This window comes from Geotrypetes seraphini, chromosome 7 (assembly GCF_902459505.1).
Source record: "Geotrypetes seraphini chromosome 7, aGeoSer1.1, whole genome shotgun sequence".
Classification (NCBI taxonomy): Eukaryota; Metazoa; Chordata; class Amphibia; order Gymnophiona; family Dermophiidae; genus Geotrypetes; species Geotrypetes seraphini.
In genome coordinates this window covers 133,879,723-133,898,368 of record NC_047090.1, presented here as the reverse complement: position 1 = coordinate 133,898,368, position 18,646 = coordinate 133,879,723, and the positions used below count along the sequence as shown (strand labels likewise).

Genomic DNA, 18,646 nt, shown 5'->3' with positions numbered 1-18,646 from the left:
TTTGAAAATTGGCTTGTGTTTTATTGTGTCGCCATTTTCGTTCTAAAGAGCGCAGTTGTTGTTTGTTCAGCTCCCACACCTCTCTCCTACTTTGTGGTTCTGTTTGGGCAGCTCTTGGGTGGACTGGATCTGCCCTGAAGAATTTAATTGGGGATTCCTGTGGCAGGGGACAGAGTTTCGGCTCTCATTCCTCTTTCTTGTCTTTTGGTTCCACCTCATAGATCAACCTCTGTTCTGTGCGAAGTAATTGAAGATCTAAATCCTCTACCCGAACTGCTGTGACCCGCGGCAAGAGAGATGCCCTATCTCTTCTGCTGCGGGTCGCGGCAGCTCGGGTAGAGGAGTGATGGCATCGCAGTAGGGGAGATGAGGCATCTCTCCTGCCGCGATGCATCATCCCCCCCACACACACAACATTGGGGCAAGAGGGAGCTCAAGCCCTCTTGCCCCGCCGACTCCCCGACGATATCGGGGCAAGAGGGAGCCCAAGCCCTCTTGCCCTGGCAATCGTGCCCCCCCCCCGAATCGATCTGGCCATGAGGGAGCCCAAGCCCTCCTGGCCCCGGCGACCCCCCCCCCTCCGATTGAAGGGCCAGGAGAAAGCCCAAGCCCTCCTGGCCCTGGTGACCCCCTACCCCCCACCCCTCACTACATTATGGGCAGGAGGGATCCCAGGCCCTCCTGCCCTCGATGCAACCCCCCTCCCCCCAACGACCACTCCCCCAGAACCCCCAATCGCCCCCCCCCCCCGCTGACCTGCGACCCCCCCGACTGACCCCACAATCCCTGACTTAGACGGTTTTTTTGATTATGTCCCTCCACGCTTCTAAAAATACTGCTACAGTGTTTTAGTATTCATGTTTTGACTATTCTTCTGGTTTTCTGACATAAAGAAGATTGCAAAATTTGAATTACAGTTAACTGGAAAAATTTAAAGGATAGCCTTTTCCAGTAGTACGGTGTTTGAAGGAAGTGATAAGAGAATTACAACAGAGCAAGGGGGCGTAGCCTGAAAAAGGTGTTTATGGGTTTATTAACAGGCAAAACAGATGGTACTAACTTATTGTATCTACTAGTCTTATAGCCCGTTACATTAACGGGTGCTAGAATATATGCATGTGTGTCTGTCTTTATTTTTTTTCTCTCTCCTTAGCTGCTTTCTGTATTTCTGTATTTCTGTCTTTCTTTCTTTCTTTTTTCCTTGGCTGTCCACCACCACCCCTTGCCTGCTCCCCCTGTCCATTCTCCCTTCCTTTTACCTCCCCTGTGTCCTCCACCACCCCATCACTGCTCACCTTATCCAGCAGCAGCCCTTCTCCCTTTGTTTTACCTCCCCCCTGTCCATCATCACCTCCTTCCTGCTCCCACTGTCCAGCAGTAGGCCTCCCTTCATTTTTCTGCCCCCTGTCCATCAGCACCTCTTCCCCTGTCCATCAACCCCTTTTTCCTGCTCCCCCTGCCCAGCTGTACGACTCCCTTCCTTTTTCTGCCCCTCCATTTCCCTGTGCTGCAGCATTTCCCTCCCACCCCACTTCCCTGTGCAGCATTTTCCTCCCCCCCTACCTTCCATGCCCTACCATTATCTCCCCCTCTGCTCCCTTTCCTCCTTCAACTTCATCGGGCAGAAGCAGCAGCAGCATTTATAATTAATTGCTGTTGCTGGCTTCAGGTCTTCCTCTCTGGCGGGTCCTGTCTTCATGAAAACATGAAGTAGGCAGGACCCGCCAGAGAGGAAGGCCTGAAGCCGGCAACAGCAGCGAATTTTAAACGCTGCTGCTGCCCGAAGAAGCCAGGCCTTAGCCACAAAGTTGGGGGAGGGGGGTGGAGGTGCAGGGGGGGTTGAAAAGCCTTCAGCCGTGAAGTATGCTGCCTGCATACTTCACGGTCAACGGCTTTTCAGGACTTTATAAACTTGCCTGTTTTATTTTTAAATGCCGTCCGGGCACGGCCGCCGCAGCCTGCAACCGCCGACAGCTGCGGCGGCCGACATCTGCCTCTGGCCGCTGACAGTCGCCGCACACTCCTACCTGTGGTGCCCTACAGCGCACGAAAAACGGAACACGCAGATGGGAGTGCGCATGCGCAGCTAGAGTTTTATTATATTTGATTAGATCCACATGAAAAAGTATAGGATTTTTCCCTTGAAAATAGTGGTGTAGTTCAAGGATATGCCACTGCCTCTTAATGATATTATGAATATCATAAGCTAAATGGAAAAAATCTCAGGTTACAAACCATATCAGGTGGTTTTCTGTTATTTAATCTGGTTTTCAAAAGGACTTTGTGGTGAAGTTTTTTTAAAATTTTTTAAAATTTTATATCCCATGAGGATATATTTCTCATGGTATCTTCTATACTGGAATGTGGTAGTCATAATTTGTGGCTGTTTCTCAAAATCAGTTGGTTCTGAATACAGTCTCTGTAGCCTGAGAAATTGGCTATATGGAAGATTATTTTTGATGTCCCTGGTTTTTTGTTTGTTAGATCATGTATATTTTCCATACCATGCTATTTGTGACTTAGCGCTTAAGCAGGAGCAAACAGACACATTTTCTTTTAACAAAGAAAAAAAGTTTTTAAATTTCATTGTATTCAGCTTTTTTTTTTTTTCTAAAATCTTTATTCATTTTTCATCTTATAACAAGTGCACAATATTACATCATAATAAATTTATACACATCACTTGAATTTCTTTCTATTATTATCTTAAATTTATTCTCTCCCCACCCATCCTTCCCACAAATATTATAATCATAAATTTCATATAAATATTACATTCTTATCTAATGATTAAACCTTAAATAGAACTTTATACCACCCCCCGTCCACGATATTATAAATGTACTTTTAATGGAAAATGGTGTCTATTCATTGCAATAAGTTGTTAAAGGACCCCAGATCTTTTAAAAATTATTATAATTTCCTTTTTGTATGGCAATTATTCTTTCCATTTTGTAAATGTGGCACAATGAGTTCCACCAGAAATCTTTAATATTTATGCTAGATTTGTACTTTATACTAGATTTGTACTCATTTCACCTGGCTTCTATTCCTTTGCTCACAGTATTAAAGGAATGATGGAATTTCTTTGCAGATTAGTGGATTTGATATACAGTATAATCTCGTTATAACGGACTCGTTTGTAATGGAACCTTGTCTTTAGTGGACGAGGTCTTCTGGTCCCGGCCGTGCGCCTTTATAAACATGCAGAAAATCATCGCATATAACAAACAACCAATTTTGTCTCCAGAGCCGCTTTTAGCTGTAGTTTTGTTCGGCTATAACGGACATGCAGGCTCCTCCTACAAGGCGCTTGGCATGCCGGTGATATAGCATCAAAATGCAGCCCAGAAGAAAATGACAGATTATTTTTCTTTCCAGTACAGTACGACATAATGCTTTAGATCATCTTTTAGTGTTCTGGTTTTGCAGTCATTTTGTGCCATACCAATGTTTTGCTGAGTTTTGTTATTGATGTTGCTGATATGCTTGTTCAGTGACTGTTGTTCATTGATTGTACGTTGTTTCAAGTTGATCTAAAGTTTTTAAAAAAATGCAACTCTGGATATAATGGACTCTGGATATAATGGACTATTTTTCCAGGTCCCTTGAAGTCCGTTATAACGAGATTATACTGTACAACCAAAGCAGTCTACATATAGTCTGTTGCCATTCATGTGAGGCAAGTTATGAGTAAACATAAACTTCTTCTGTGTTCTCTTTTACTGAACTAAAGTAATTGTTTTTATGCAGGTCCAGCAACAGGTCCATCCCAGTCTCTCAGCAAAGGAAGATTCACTGTATTATATTGAAGAACTAATTCTTCAGCTGCTCAGCAAGCTGTGTATTGCACAGCCACGAACTGTCCAAGATGTAGAGGTGAGTATGAAACATTTAGCTCTTATTCTTCTGGGTACATGTAAATATTTTTTGCATCAGTAATAATGATGGTTGAGAGATTAGGGTGGGGACGGGCGAAGATATTGTGAAAGGAAAAAGCGAATTTCTTTAGCAACTCTCCAGACCGGCATAGGTTAATGTTACAAGCAGGTTAAATCTCATGACCAGCAGGTGGAGGCTGAGACAAAACTTTTGAATAGTACATATCAGATGTCTCCCCCTAATTACCTCAGTCTTCTCTCAGTCTCCAGCTGGTGTTGGTGAGCTATACCCATCTCCTTAGTAGGGCTGTTGGAATTTGTTTAATAATTTTATTTTTATATACCACCTGACCAGGAATGGTTCTAGGTGGTCCACAACAAGTAGAATTGAGCCTGCAGCGAAAAATACAATTTAAAAGTGGAAATGCATAATATTTTAAAAGACAACAGAATGCATTAAGATACAAATTTATCAAATAATTGTGTCTTCAATAATTTTCTAAAATCAAGATAGGAAGAAGCTCCTAGCATAATTTTTCCAAATCAAGCATTCAATTTAGCAGCCTGAAAGGAAAGGGTTCTCTCAAGAAACCTTTTATAACAACATAATTTAACAGAAGGGAATGCAAATAAACAAACTCTATGTGTTAAATTATTTGAGTGGTTCAAAGAAAAATGGGAAGCAAGGTAGCCAGGTGACATGCCAAAGATTGATTTATTACAAATACAAGCAAATTTAAACAAAACTCTGGCCTCAATCGGCAGCCAATGAAGTTTCTGATAATATGGAGTAATATGCTCCCTTTTTTTTTTTAGACCAAAAATCAGTCAAACTGCAGTGTTTTGAACCACTAGCAATTTTTTAAAGATTTTCTTATAGGCACCCAGATAGATAATATTGTAATAGTTGAGAATATTTAAAACAGATGACTGCACTAACAGACGGAATGAAGCTTCATCGAAATACAGTCAAAGCTCGGTTTACGAGTGCTTCGGTTTGTGAGTGTTTTGCAAGACGAGCAAAACATTTGCAAAATGGTTTATGAGCACCACCCCAATGCGATCCGGCATCTCCCCCACAATCCTACATCCCCCCCCCCCCTGAGCACCGCAACGACATTGCTTACCCCGATTGGGCACTGGCACCAGCACCAATGCACAGGAGGTGCCAGTGCTTGAAGATCCTCTCTCTTCTGGCGTGGGCTGGGCTGGGCTGGGCTGGGCGGTGTGACGGAGATCCTCCCTCTTCCCTGTGCTGGGCTGGACTGGGCTTTGAGCATTTGCGCATGCTCAAAGCCTTCTGGTCTCGCTCTCTCCGAGATTCTGAATCTGAGAATCTCAGAGAGAGCGAGTCCCTTGAAGTCCGTTGTAACGAGATTATACTGTAAGATATAGGGGGGGATGTAGGATCGCTGGGGGAGAACGATGTGAGCGGGGGGGAGGAGGCTGGTTTGCAGGGGGGATGCCGGATTGCGGGGGGGATATGGAGCAGCGTCGGTGACCTCAAGGGGGAGGGGATGGAGCAGCGCCAGTAGCCTCGGGGGGAGGGGGTTGAGGAGGTGAAACGAATCAAAGTGAATTTCCCTTATTTCCTATGGGGAAACTTGCTTTGATATACGAGCAATTTGGTTTACGAGCATACTTCTGGAACAAATTATGCTCGTAAACCAAGGTTCCGCTGTATTTCTTAATGGTGCGAAGTTTCCAAAGCACCGAGAAACATTTCTTAAGTAAGTGTGCTGTTCCAAAGTAAGGTGTCTATCTATAGTCACTCCCAATATTTTTATAAACTGTTCTATAGTATAATCAAGACCGTTCAAATATATCAATGTTTCTTTGATTTTATCATTAGGAGTGGCAAGAAAGAATTTAGTTTTTTCTGGATTTAGTTTCAGTTTAAAAGCAATCATCGAAAGTTCAATCTGATTCAGAATGGTCGCTAAAAAATTTGTAAGCTCAACTGTCAGACAAGTTAACGGGATGACTATAGTGATGTCATATGCATAAATATAAAACCTAAGATTTAAATTATGCAAAAGGTTTCCCAGTGAAGCAAGGTAGATATTAAACAGAGTGGGGTATAGAGGTGAACCTTGCAGAACCTCATATAGATTTTTCCAACGGTAAGAAAGACTTTCATCCTTGAACACCTGGTACGATCTGTTACCGAGAAATACTCAATACCAGTTTAAAACATTTCCCGAAATACCAATAGATTCCAAGCAATCAATAAGAATAGTATGATCCACCAGGTCAAAAGTGCTGCTCAGATCTAACTGCATAATCAAAGCACTTGTATCTTGACTAAAAAACGTATGAAGATAATCCAACAGAGAGGCCATGGCAGTTTCAGTACTGAAACCTGACCGAAACCCAGACTGGTTGTCCTGTAATATATTAAACTTATCCAAATAAGTAGTTCAACAGTTCAGACCCTTCAACAGTTTAGTAAACAAAGGAATACCAGCAATGGGTCTATAGTTGAATGCCAAGGTAGAAGATTCTTTAGGGTTTTTGATAATCAGTGTGATCAAAATCTGACCCAATTCCTTTGGGAAGGTCCCATTGGATAATAAAAATTAACCCAATTAAAAAATTTAGCCTTAAAAGTGACAGGGGCAACTTTCATGACATTCGGGGGATAACTATCAAGCCTACAGTACGAATTAACATACTTGGTATAAAACTTACAAAAGGTTTGCCAATTAAAGGCTGTAAAATTATTCCAATACATGTCAACTCTAGGGTCCTTTAAACACTGAAGAACTGGGAAATACAGATGATTGAGAACTTCTTTAGTAGCTCTCATTAACAATTTTTGTATTTTCGTATTGGAAAAAGTCTGCTAAAACATCAGTAGAGAGGGAAGATTCTTCAGTAGAACCAATAAACACCTCTATATCATAGAGGTCATTAACCAGTTTTAAAAGATTACTACTGTTGGTTGATGAGTTGCCGATCTTTTTGGTGCTGGATTGAGCTTGAGTGAACCCTGTTTGGGGGTCTGTCCAACCCTGGAGGTGACAAACCTGGTAGGACGCGTGCTGGGTCCCTCCCCCCTTTTCCTCCACCTCCCCCACATTTTTTTAGAGGTGCCTCAACAGTAAGCCTTACCTCCTGGTTGGTAAGGCATACTATTTAGAGAGCCAAGTGGAGTCTGTTCTGTTAAAAAAAAAAAAAAAAAAAATCCTGAGGTAGTGCCGATCTGAAGGGTTGCTTTCCCTTTAAATTTAATGTAAATTACTATATTTTTAACCAACCGGTACTTTTCTTTTAGCTAGGTCGCGTATGGAGCAATGGGCACTTCTCAGGGGAAGAAGTGCTCAGTTTGCTATAGATAGAAGCACTGTGTAGAGGCTGTGCATGCCAGAGTGGTGGAGGAGCCTCGTCGGCAGTGGGTGCTGGCAGCCAGGGCAACCCGCTGAAAGTGCCTTGCGAGCTGGCAGCTGACTGCAGGGAGGCCCGGTCTTCCCCAGTCGCCCATGGAGGGATTTCCTCAGCCTTCGACGGTGAGGGGAAAAAGAATTCCTTTACTGCCATAGCGGCTGGAGATTCCCTCACAGCTGTTTCTTTAACAGCTGATGCTGGCTTGCCTGCTTTAGCGGCTGGGACAGTTCAGGCTTCCCAGCTGCTACAGGCCCTGGAGGGGTTATTTTTGACGGGAACTTCACCATTTTTGCCTAGCCAACCCTCCATTTGCTCTGTCACCTCAGGTGACCTTCCCCCTATCTTGGAAAAACAGGGGCAGGTTTCTGCTCGGTCCCCTGCTCAGGCAGGGGCGCCCATGGAGCCGCCTGAGGTTTTTCTCCTAATTTATTTTTTGCTTTATGCAGAGCTTATTTTCCGGTGGCCTGAGGTTTTGCAGTTGGCCTGGGGATCTTGGGCGGGGGGAGTTGTTCTCTCCGCACCCTCTGCAGCTTTACTCCCCTCTACTCCTTTTATGTCCCCTCCTCTTCCTCCCTCATCCAAGCGTTCACGTGGGGCCTGGGATGAAGACTTGTGGTTTAAGGAGTGTATGGATCTGGATGAGGACCTGGACCCTTGGGGAGACCTTCAGGATCCTCTCAAGAGGATGGCCGCTGGTAGCAGGGCCTCGGCTTTTCTGGCTACCGGCGAGGAGATGTCCGTGGTGTGCCTTTTTCAGAGAGACGAGCTCCCAGATTTGATTCAATAGGTCACCTCAGTATTACACTTTGAGGAGACGCCACCTGAGACCCAGCGTGTGGGGGACCCTCTTCTTCGAGGGATCTGCTCTGCATCCCGCTCTTTTCCTATGCATCAGGATATTCGGGATATTGTCCTGGTGGAGTGGAATACGCCGGAGGCACTGTTTTGGTTTTTTGCGCTTTATGGCTCGTTTGTATCCCATCCTGGAGGGTGATAGGGCTACCCTGAAGTTGCCAGTGGTGGATGCGGTGGTCTCTGCTATTGCAAAACGACATACTGTACCCGTAGAGGGTGGTTCTGCCTTACGTGATTCTCAGGAGAATAAGTTGGAGACTCTCCTTAAATATAATTTTGATGTCTCTACCTTGGGGGTCCAGGCGGCTATTTGTGGGGGGCTTGTGGCTCGGGAGAGAGAGATGCAGCATCTTTTTTTTTTTCCCTTCCATCTCATTGTGTTTTGGTGGGCCGAGCGTGTTCTTGACCGTGAGTCTGATGATTGGTCCTTCGTGAATCGAGAGGTGGAGAAGATTGAGATAGCGACCTCTTTCCAATTGGACGCCCTCTATGACTTGGTGCAGACCTCCGCCAAATCTATGGCTTTTGGGGTGGCTGCACTTCGTACGTTGTGGCTGCGCACTTGGTCGGCAGATGCGGCATCTGAGACTAAACTCACAAAAATTTCTCTTTTGGGGATCTTTTGTTTGGTCATCGGTATCCCATCGGTGTTCCATCCTCATTAAGTACTGGATAGAGAAGTAAGGAGAAATAAGGTCTTACCTAAACTAAACTAAACCTTAGGTTTGTATACCACATCCTCTCCACAATCGTAGAGCTCGGCACGGTTTACAGGAGTTGGGATAGAAAGGAACTCCAATGAAGGGTTAAAGGCCAAAGTATAAAGAATGTTTAGAGGGCTTAGTATACCAGAGAGGGAGGAAGTATTACATTTTTGAGAATAGCCAGGTTTTCAGATGTTTACAGAAAAGTTGGAGGGAGCTCAGATTCCGAAGAGGGGAGGTAAGTTTCAAGTTTATTAACTTTTAATATACCGACCATCAACAGGTATCTGGCTGGTTAACAATAAAATATTTAAAAAGAAGGAAAAATAATAGATATTTAAAAATGATGAAAGTGAACATCAAAGACATTAACTGGACAGACTTGAAAGTGAGGGTAAAAAGGGTAAGGAGGGGAAAAGTTACATATTTTGAGAAGAGAAGGAGAAAGTGGGAGTAGGGTAAAACATATTGGGTGGGGTCGCTTTTTTAAAGCAGTTGGTTGAGTAAGAGAGGAACAGAAAAGAGAGAGAGAGAAAAAAAAAAATAAAAGGAAAGAACTCTACACACAAGTAAAGGCGTCACGAAATAAAAAAGTCTTCAGGCTTATCTTGAATTTATCAAGATGTTGTTCATCTCGGAATTGCTGTGGCAGAGCATTCCACAACGTTGGGGCGACTACTTCAAAATTTATTTTCCGGGTGTAAAAGAAATCTTTTATGGAAGGAATTAGCAAGAGTTTCTGATCTGCTGACCTCAGAGTACGTGATGAGCATTGAGGAATGAGAAGCTTATCAAGATATGAAGGCTGATGAGAGAGTTTTATTTTAAAGGTCAGCAGGATGATTTTATAGGTGATACGATGTGCGATAGGGAGCCAATGTGATTCTGAAGGGAGGGAGGTCCCTAATTTTCCTGCATGGGAAATGCCTTTTAATGAGGGGAAGGATAGTTTTAATTTTTGGGTGGATCTGGTGGTATTAGGATTTGAGGAATTCCAAGAAAGTGGAATAAAGGGAGGAAAGATGCCATGTAGGATCTTGAAAGTTAGACAGGCACATTTAAAGTGGACCCTGGAGATTATCGGAAGCCAGTGAAGCTTGGACAGAAGCGGTAAGACATGGTCAAATTTACTTTTTGCGAAGTTAAGCTTAGCTGCAGCATTCTGAATCCGCTGAAGTCTTTGAAGGTTTTTCTTTGTTAGGCTTAACTAGATAGAGTTGCAATAGTCCAGTCTGGAAAGGATGATGGATTGGACAAGGACGGCAAAGTGTTTTTGATGGAAACAAGATCTTGCTTTCCTCAGCATGTGAAGACTGAAAAAGCATTTTTTACCAAGAAATTGAGGTGGTCGTTGAAGGACAATGTAGAATCAATGATGATGCCCAGAACGTTGCTTAAGAATTCAAGCTGCAGAGTGGAGCCAGAGGACAGTGGGATGAAGGTGTGGGTAGTAGATCAAATTTTGGGCCGAACTAAAGTAGTTTTGTTTTGGACTCGTTCAGTTTCATTTGCACGGTGTGGGCCCAGGATTGGAGGTTTGTTATACAAGAGGATATGTTCTCAGAGAGGTTAGTGAGGTTCGAGTCGGTCTCGAGGAGGACAAGGATGTCATCAGCATAAGTGTAAAGTGCTTCTTGGGGGGATAGATGGAGGAGTTTTAGGGAGGACATATAGATGTTGAAAAGAATAGGAGATAGAGGTGAGCCTTGCGGGACTCCACATATCGGTTTCCAGGGGGAGGATGAGGTGCCATTCATGTTGACAGTGTAAGAGCGGGAACGTAAGAATTTTGAGAACCAGTCTAGGACTGTGGAGTTAATGCCTATCTTGGAGAGTTGGTAAATTAGAATATCATGATGAACAACGTCAAAAGCTGCAGAAAGGTCAAATTGTAGAAGAACAGCGAACTTATTACGAGAATGAAGTTGTTGAACCGTTGAGATTAGGGAGGTCAATAGGGATTCGGTGCTGAAGTTAGGACGAAAGCCATATTGGTAAGGTAGGAGAATAGAGAATCTCTCTAAATAGGATGAGAGTTGGGTAGATATGATGGACTCTAGCAACTTGGTTAGGAGAGGGATATTTGCTATTGGGCGATAGTTGGATGGTGTAGAAGGGCCTAGGTCAGATTTTTTCAGTAGTGGGGTCAAGGCAATATGTCCCATTTCTGGGGAAAAAAGGCCTGAATTTTCTCATATAGGTAGGAGGGGAATGGGTCCAAGGTACAGTTGCAGGATTTCAGTTTGAGGCAGAGTTTAAAGACCAGGGATTCGGATCTGTCGACTGGGATAGGGTTGGAGACCGTTAGGGTAGGGTTGGAGTCGGTAGGCACCAGAGAGTTGTAGGAGACTGCAGGTGGGAAGGAGCATCTCAAGGTAGTGACCTATTCGTTGAAGAATTTTGCTAGAACATCGGCTGAAGGAGAGGAGGGGAGCAAGGTGGAGTCGTTTTTGGAAGTTAAGGAGCGCCAGATGTTGAGTAATGTACTACTCTGGTTGTTGGATCTGGAGATTTTATCATTGTAGAAGTTCTTCCTTGCTTTTTTTTAGTACTGTATTGTAAAACTTAATATTGACCCTCCATGACTGTCTATCTATAGGGGATTTAGATTTTTTCCATTTGCGCTCCAGAGCTCGACATTTCTGCTTCAGTTCTCTGTGATATGGGAGGTACCAAGGGGCCTTACAGGAGTAGGAGACGGTTTTAGTGGATAGTGGGGCGAGGGAGTGGTAGGTGGACTCAGAGAGGGCGACCCAGTTATGCCAGTTGGTTTCTGAATCTGCAGGCTTAGGAGCAGAGGAGAATTGGTTGAGAAATTTAGTCCAGAACAGATCGCTAGTAATTTTTTTGCAGAAGGTAATGGAATTTGAGGTGTGGGGTGGGGCCCCAAGATGCGAAATGAAAATGGGGAGACAGAAAGCCCCTAAAAAGTGGTTGGACCAGGGGACGTGTTCCCAGCGAGTGTCATCGGCTGAAGTTTTGTAAGCGGTAAGATCAAGGAAACTAATGAAGTCTAGTGTGTGCCCCTTTTCATGAGTTGGGGAGGGTGCAAGGGGGGGGGGAAGCCTAGAAAGGTGAGGAAGCTATTAAATTCAGTCGCATCCTTGCTGGTGATGTCGTCTAGGTGGAGATTGATGTCCCCAATGATCAGTAATCTTTGAAATTTGAGGAAGGCGTTTGTTATGGTCTCGAGGACGAGTTCAGAGGATTTGTTCCAAGGGGTAGGTGAGCGATATAGAAGCAGGATACCCAGTGGGTGAAGGTAGAGTTCATCATTGACTGAGGCTAGCATATATTCTAGTGAGGTGTGGCTACCCTTTTCGAAGAGCTGGACATCGAAGAATGATTTGTAGAGAAGTGCCAGGCCACCTCCTTTTCGGTTAGTTCTGGGAGAGAAGAGGCCTTGGTAGCCATGGGAGCAGAGTTCATTTTGTGTAAATAGGCCATCTTTTGTAATCCATGATTCCGTGATGCATAGGAATCCAGGGACAGAATCCTCGAGTAGGTCCTTCAAAATTTGAATCTTGTTGTATGCGGATCTGGCGTTGCAATAAAGTGTCGAGACTGGGGTGAGAGAGTCAGAGACAAGTTTGGGGAGATTGGCAGGGGGAACAGGCTTTAAAGAGGCGTGGTTGACTCTTCGAGGGTTTTTTTGGAGGGATGATTTCTGGTGCTTATCAGCGTGGGGATTCTGAGGCCAGGGCAGATATTACTGACATTTGCGGAGTCGAGAAGGTTGGGAGAAGGAGGTTTCACTCAGAGGGTGGTGTTGAGAGATGAGCAAAGTAGGAGAAGAAAGAGCCACGAAGGTGGCTTCATGATGAGAATTGGGGGAGCCTTTGGGGGGCTGGGAGGCAGGACCTGTTTGATTTGCGTGTAAGTAGTTTCTGAACAGAGGAAAGGCTTGGTGTCAACACAGGGAGAACATAAGAACATAAGAAGTTGCCTCCACTGGGTCAGACCAGAGTCCATCGCGCCCAGCGGTCTGCTCCCGCGGCGGCCCATCAGGTCTATGACCTGTGAAGTGGTTCCTGACCATTTCTATAACCTACCTCTGCTTCTATCTGTACCCCTCAATCCCGTTATCCTTTAGGAATCTATCTAAACCTTCCTTGAACCCCTGTACTGTGCTCTGGCCTATCACAACCTCTGGAAGCACGTTCCATGTGTCCACCACCCTCTGGGTAAAAAAGAACTTCCTAGCATTTGTTCTAAACCCTTTCAATTTCTCCAAGTGACCCCTAGTACTTGTGGTTCTCCACAGTCTGAAAATCTGTCCCTGTCTACCTTCTCTTTGCCCTTCAGGATTTTGAAGGTTTCTATCATGTCTCCTCTAAGTCTCCTCTTCTCTAGGGAGAACAGCCCCAGCATTTTCAACCTGTCAGCGTATGAAAAGTTTTCCATATTATTTATCAGTTTAGTCGCTCTTCTCTGGACCCCCTCAAGTACTGCCATGTCCTTCTTGAGGTATGGCGACCAGTACTGGAGAGAGCTAGGGACTTATTTAATCTTTGAGAGATGGTTTAAAACAGGAGGGCAACTTGGCATCTAATTGAGGCTAGTAAGACAAGAACAGAGGTGTGACTTAAGCGTCAGTTTTGTGTTTTTTTTAAATTTTTGGGAGAGCTTGATCGGAGGAAGAGCTGGGCAACTTGGCATCTAAACAGGTAGAAACTTAACACAGAGCCCAATCCTTAACAGTGAATACAATTTAGTATCTAGTACCTGCTTATTTTTGTTCCTCAAGTCTCTCCAGAACATTCTTGGACATGCCTGGAGTTTGAGGGGAATTTTTCTGGCCTAGTAGATATGTGGTAGAGCATCTGGAGTCAGATGTAGTACCTGAATTTTGAAACTAAACTAAACTAAACCTTAAGTTTATATACCGCATCATCTCCACGGATGTGGAGCTCGGCAAGGTTTACAAGAACTTAAAATATAGGAAGAGAAGGAAAAAAAGGTTTACATGAACTTATATATAGAAGAGAAGAGTAAGGGGGGATAGAATTACATTTTAGTGAAAAGTCAGGTTTTCAGTTGCTTGCGGAATAATTGGAGGGAGCCCAGGTTCCGCAGCGGGGTAGTAAGGTCGTTCCAAAGACCTGTGATTCTGAAGAGAAGGGATTTTCCCACTTTGCCTGCATAGCGAATACCGTGTAGAGAGGGGAAGGATAGTTTATACCTTTGGGCAGGTCTGGTAGAGTCAGGACTCATTGAGTTATAAGATAGTGGGATTAAGGGAGGAAGGATGCCGTGAATGATCTTAAAAGCCAGGCAGGAGCATTTGAAATGGATTCTGGAAATCACTGGGAGCCAGTGAAGTTTGGCTAGGAGTGGGGAGACATGGTCAGACTTGCGTTTTGCAAAGATCAACTTGGCTGCAGTATTCTGGATTAGCTGGAGTCTTTGAAGACTTTTTTTTGATAGGCTTAAGTAGATGGCATTGCAGTAGTCTAGTTTGGAGAGGATGATGGATTGGACAAGGAAAGGCTCACTATTCTAATTTGTCATAGTTTAAGATCATTTGGTTTGTTCTGGTAATTTTTTTTCTCTCCCTTGGGTTGTTTGGGGGGTCTGTTGTTCTGGTTCATTACCATTTTGCTTCATCAGTAGAAATACTGACCAGCCATGGGCTGTACAGAACCTTAAATGGTGGCATCACTCAGTAGTTCTCAGTCTCTCCATCTGGTGGTATGACATATCCACTTGTCAAGAATGGTCTGGAGAGACTCGAGGAACAAAATATAGAAGGTAAAACCTAATTTCTCCTTTTCTGGGAAGTCTAAGGTAGCTGGCAAGTTTTACTTTGATAATCTAGAGCACATGTGCAAAACACAAAGCCTGCGGGCCCAATTCAGCCCGCTTAGCCTTTTTATGTGGCCCACGGCAATATTCCCGAACTTCCCCTTCTCGGTGTCCTCCTTCCCGTGCCGATCCAATGTTGCTGTCATGCCGGAAAGTCTGCCGGCTTCGGCAGTGTTGTCGATGGCTCCCCCTCCTACCTTCTATCTGCTGCGGTCCACCTGGGCGGAAACAGGAAGTTGCACGTTATTGAAGACAGACTGCGGCAGGCAAAAACAGGAGGGGGAGCCACACAACACTGCCAAATCGTTGAGGCTGGCAGATTTGGTGGCGACATCGGACCAGCGCCAGAGGGAAAGACACACTGGGCTGTGAGGAGAGAGGGACTGGCGCTGGAGGGAAAGGCAAGCTAGGCTGTGAAAAGAGAGGGATCGACGCTGGAGGGAAAAGCAAGCTGGGCTATGAGGAGAGCGAGATGAAGGGAGAGAGGATGAACCTGGAGTAGTGTGGAGGAAGAGGGTAAAAGATACTTGAAGGGAGAACAATTGGGAAGAGAGAGGGAGAAATGGACCTGGGGGTGGGGAGGGAGGCAGGCAGACAGGGGGAGAGATGGGATGGGGGGCAGTTCAGAAGAGAAAGGGAGAGAAGTTGGATCTGGAGATGGAAGGGAGGGAGAAATGTTAGGCCTGGGGGTGGAAGGGAGAGAGAGATGCACCATCTCTTCCCCCCCCTTCCATCTCATTGTTCAGCATCAAGGGGGAAGGGAAGAAGAACAACAGAAAAGAGAGGGAGCAAAATGTTGGATCAAGAGGAGAGAGGAGGAGAGATAGAAGGAAATAGGCTGGGAACGGAGTGAGATGGAAAATGGGAGAGCTACAGAATAAGAGAAGATGGAAAATAGATAGGTAGCTGATAATTTAAAAAGGAGAAGGATGAGAAAGAGGGCGAGATTTGAGTGGACAGAGGCAGAAAAGTTGAAAGGGAAAAATCAATATGTTGGAGACAAGGACTGGAGCAATTGAGAAGAGCAGAAAAAAAATGGACAGCAGACACTGGAAAGAGAATTAGAAGATAGACAAAATCAGAAAGAGAAACTGGAACTAAAAGCAAAATGACCAGACAACAAAAGGTAGAAAAAAATTAATTTTATTTTCTGTTTTGTGATTACAATATGTCAGATTTGAAATGTGTATCCTGCCAGAGCTGGTGTTAGACAACAAGCATGAACTAGGACCTAAAAGAGAGGAAAAATCTTTTTTATTTATGTTGTAACCGGCGTGGGGTTGGAGAGGTTGTATCCCTATACTTCTACTAAGACTAACCCCCTCCTTTGCTGGCACGCAGCGTGTGTTTTGGCACCGGCAGCGGTGATTGATCCAACGCTCACAGAAGTCCTGTGAGCGTCCCACACTGTGCGTCAGCAAAGGAGGGAGGTAAGTATCTTAATAAAAATTCCTGTCCACGACTTAGCCTGTGTTTTAGATTTCGGCCCCTTATGTGATTTGAGTTTGACACCCCTGATCTAGAGGCCATATTATGATTATACTGTAAGAATATTTCAAAGGTTAATATGTAGACCCATCACCCAGTAAATTAGATTTCCCCTCATTGTTTGCCTAAGAGAAAATCCGTTTGTGCTTAATATTCTTACATGAGCAATGTGACAGATATTCAGATTTGCAAAGAGAGATATTTAAAGAGAGAATTGTTTTTGTGTTTATGAGGCAATAAGATAAACTGGAAGAAAACTGGTTGTTTCAGTGACATTGGGACTTAGCATGAATATAAGTAAGAGTAGTGGAGATTAATTAAATTTAAATTTAATTTAATTCTTATATACCGCTAATAACTGTGAGGTTTCTAAGCGGTTTACAAAAATGATGCATTAAAAGATACAATAAATAAAAATAAATAAGATAGGTACTTGGAAATTCCCTAACTGTCCCAAAGGCTCACAATCTAACTAAAGTACCTGAAGAAACAATTTATGAAAAGTAAAGATAAAAATATAAAGACAGAGATAGAGATAGAAATGAATATTCCAACAAGTAATGAATAAATAAGTTAAAGATAGAATTAAAATAATAATTAAAGTAAATAAAAATAGAGATAAAAATAAGTATAGTGTCTCATTTTGAAAGAGCCCACGGAGCTGAGGATGTCCAGAGACATGTTAGCGATCTCGGCTGCGTGGTGGTTCCCGTTGCGCTTGGGCAACCCCGACGCCACCATATAAGCGTCGCCGATGGTCTCCATCTTATAGACATCGTGGGAGCCAATGATGGCATCAAAAAGCTTGTACAGGTCATTGAGAAGGTCGATGACCTCAATGGGTTTGCTCATGGCCGAGATGGTGGTGAAACCCACGATGTCACTGAAACAGATCGACACCTGGTCAAAGTACTCTGGCTCTACCGGGGTTCCCATCTTCAGGGATTCTGCTACTGATCTATGCAGGAGTCAGGACACGCCAGGTGAGACGCCTTCGAGTGCAGACCAAATCGGATTTCTCCATGGTGCGACCCGGGCCGAAAATGCTTCGGATTTCTTTCTGGGGGATGCCGACTCCAGCTGCACCAGCAACCCGTCCCCCTTTGGCGTCGACGAAGCCACGGCCTCTCCCCAGCTCTCTTCCATGCTGGAGACTGCCGTGCCGTCGGTTGCTGTGCTCGAAGGGTGAAGATGGTTGGGCGCTGCTTCCCTTCGGGTGGAGTCTGAGTTGCTGGGATCGCTGGCATTGATATGCCTTCTCCCCTCTCTGCTGTTGCTTCCTGGACGTCCATGGCTGTCTCCGCTGGGTCAACTGTGAGCGTCTTGAATGCCGACCTCCGACTTCGCCCACTGGAGAGGGCTGCCAAGACCGTTGGAAGCAAGCCAAACCGCCGAGAAAGATAATAGGCTTCATGATTAAATAAGATCGATAAGAATTGAAAAACTAGGAGAATATTACAGGAACGTAAATATAGATAATGATGCTAAATTAAGAAAAGAAGAAAAGAAACATAAACAAACAAAAGAAAAAGGCGGGAGACACTATAACAACAACCTAACCTGGCGCCATCTTGGAAAAAAAAAATAATAATAAATTAAGGGATCTGTAAGTCTACCAGAATTCTAGGCATTAAATTATAGGCCTATAGCTCTCGGAGAAAAAAATAGAAAGATTGTAGTTTGACTGGAAGCTGGCTGGAGAAAATAGCAGTTAAGATGTTTGTCTCCTAAATTTAGTCTATGTTTGAGAGTGTGGCATAGTGGTTAGAGCTACAACCTCAAGCACCCTGAGGTTGTGACCCTGAGCAAGTCATCTAATCCTCCACTGCTCTAGGTATATTGATTATGAGCAGATAGGGAAACTGCTTGAAGTACCTGTATATAAACCTGTTTGAATGTGGTTGTAAAAGTACAAAAAGGTGGTATACAAGTCCCAATCCCTTTATTGCCCATACATGTTTTTCTCCCCCATGTGCCCCCCCCCATCAGCTAGTTCAGTACAGTGATTAAGCAACATATGTAGAAATTTCTAGGAGGGTAAACTCTCAAGGATGAAGTCTGAAGAGGGTAGAATAGTTTATTGCAGGCTTGTTCAGCTTAAATTCTTGAGGGCTGCAAACAAACCAGTTTTCTGGATATCCTTAATAAATATGCATATGAGAGATTTCCATGACTACTGTCGCCATTGTTTGCAAATCTCTCTCTTGCATATTCATTAGGGGTATTTCTGTTTGTGGCTCTCAGCGATTGAATTTGGACAAGTCTAGTTTATGGGCTTCATTGGCTGTACTATAGAACAACTTTTCTCCTGGAGGCATATTTATCCAGCCAGCCAGGTTTTCAGGATTGCCACACTGAATGTCCATGAGATATGCACACAATTAAACTCTAATATATGTAAATATCATGCAGATTTTAGTGTGGTAATGAAAACACAATTGGTTAGGCATGCCCTTAGGAGAGGGTTGAGAGAAGCACCAACTTAAATCAGCAAAATATGTGTATGATAATATGCAGGAGATGTAA

At 44.1% G+C, this 18,646-nt stretch overlaps 1 protein-coding gene across 2 annotated transcripts in view; it reads left to right on the top strand.

Annotated features, from left to right (window-relative positions):
- The window catches only part of SOS2 (SOS Ras/Rho guanine nucleotide exchange factor 2), a 292,583-nt gene that overhangs the window by 66,387 nt on the left and 207,550 nt on the right, over positions 1–18,646 (top strand). For both annotated transcript variants that reach the window (XM_033951288.1, XM_033951289.1), the window contains one exon: positions 3,754–3,879. In XM_033951288.1, the coding sequence (XP_033807179.1) occupies positions 3,754–3,879 (126 nt within the window). The remainder of the gene's footprint in view (positions 1–3,753; positions 3,880–18,646) is intronic.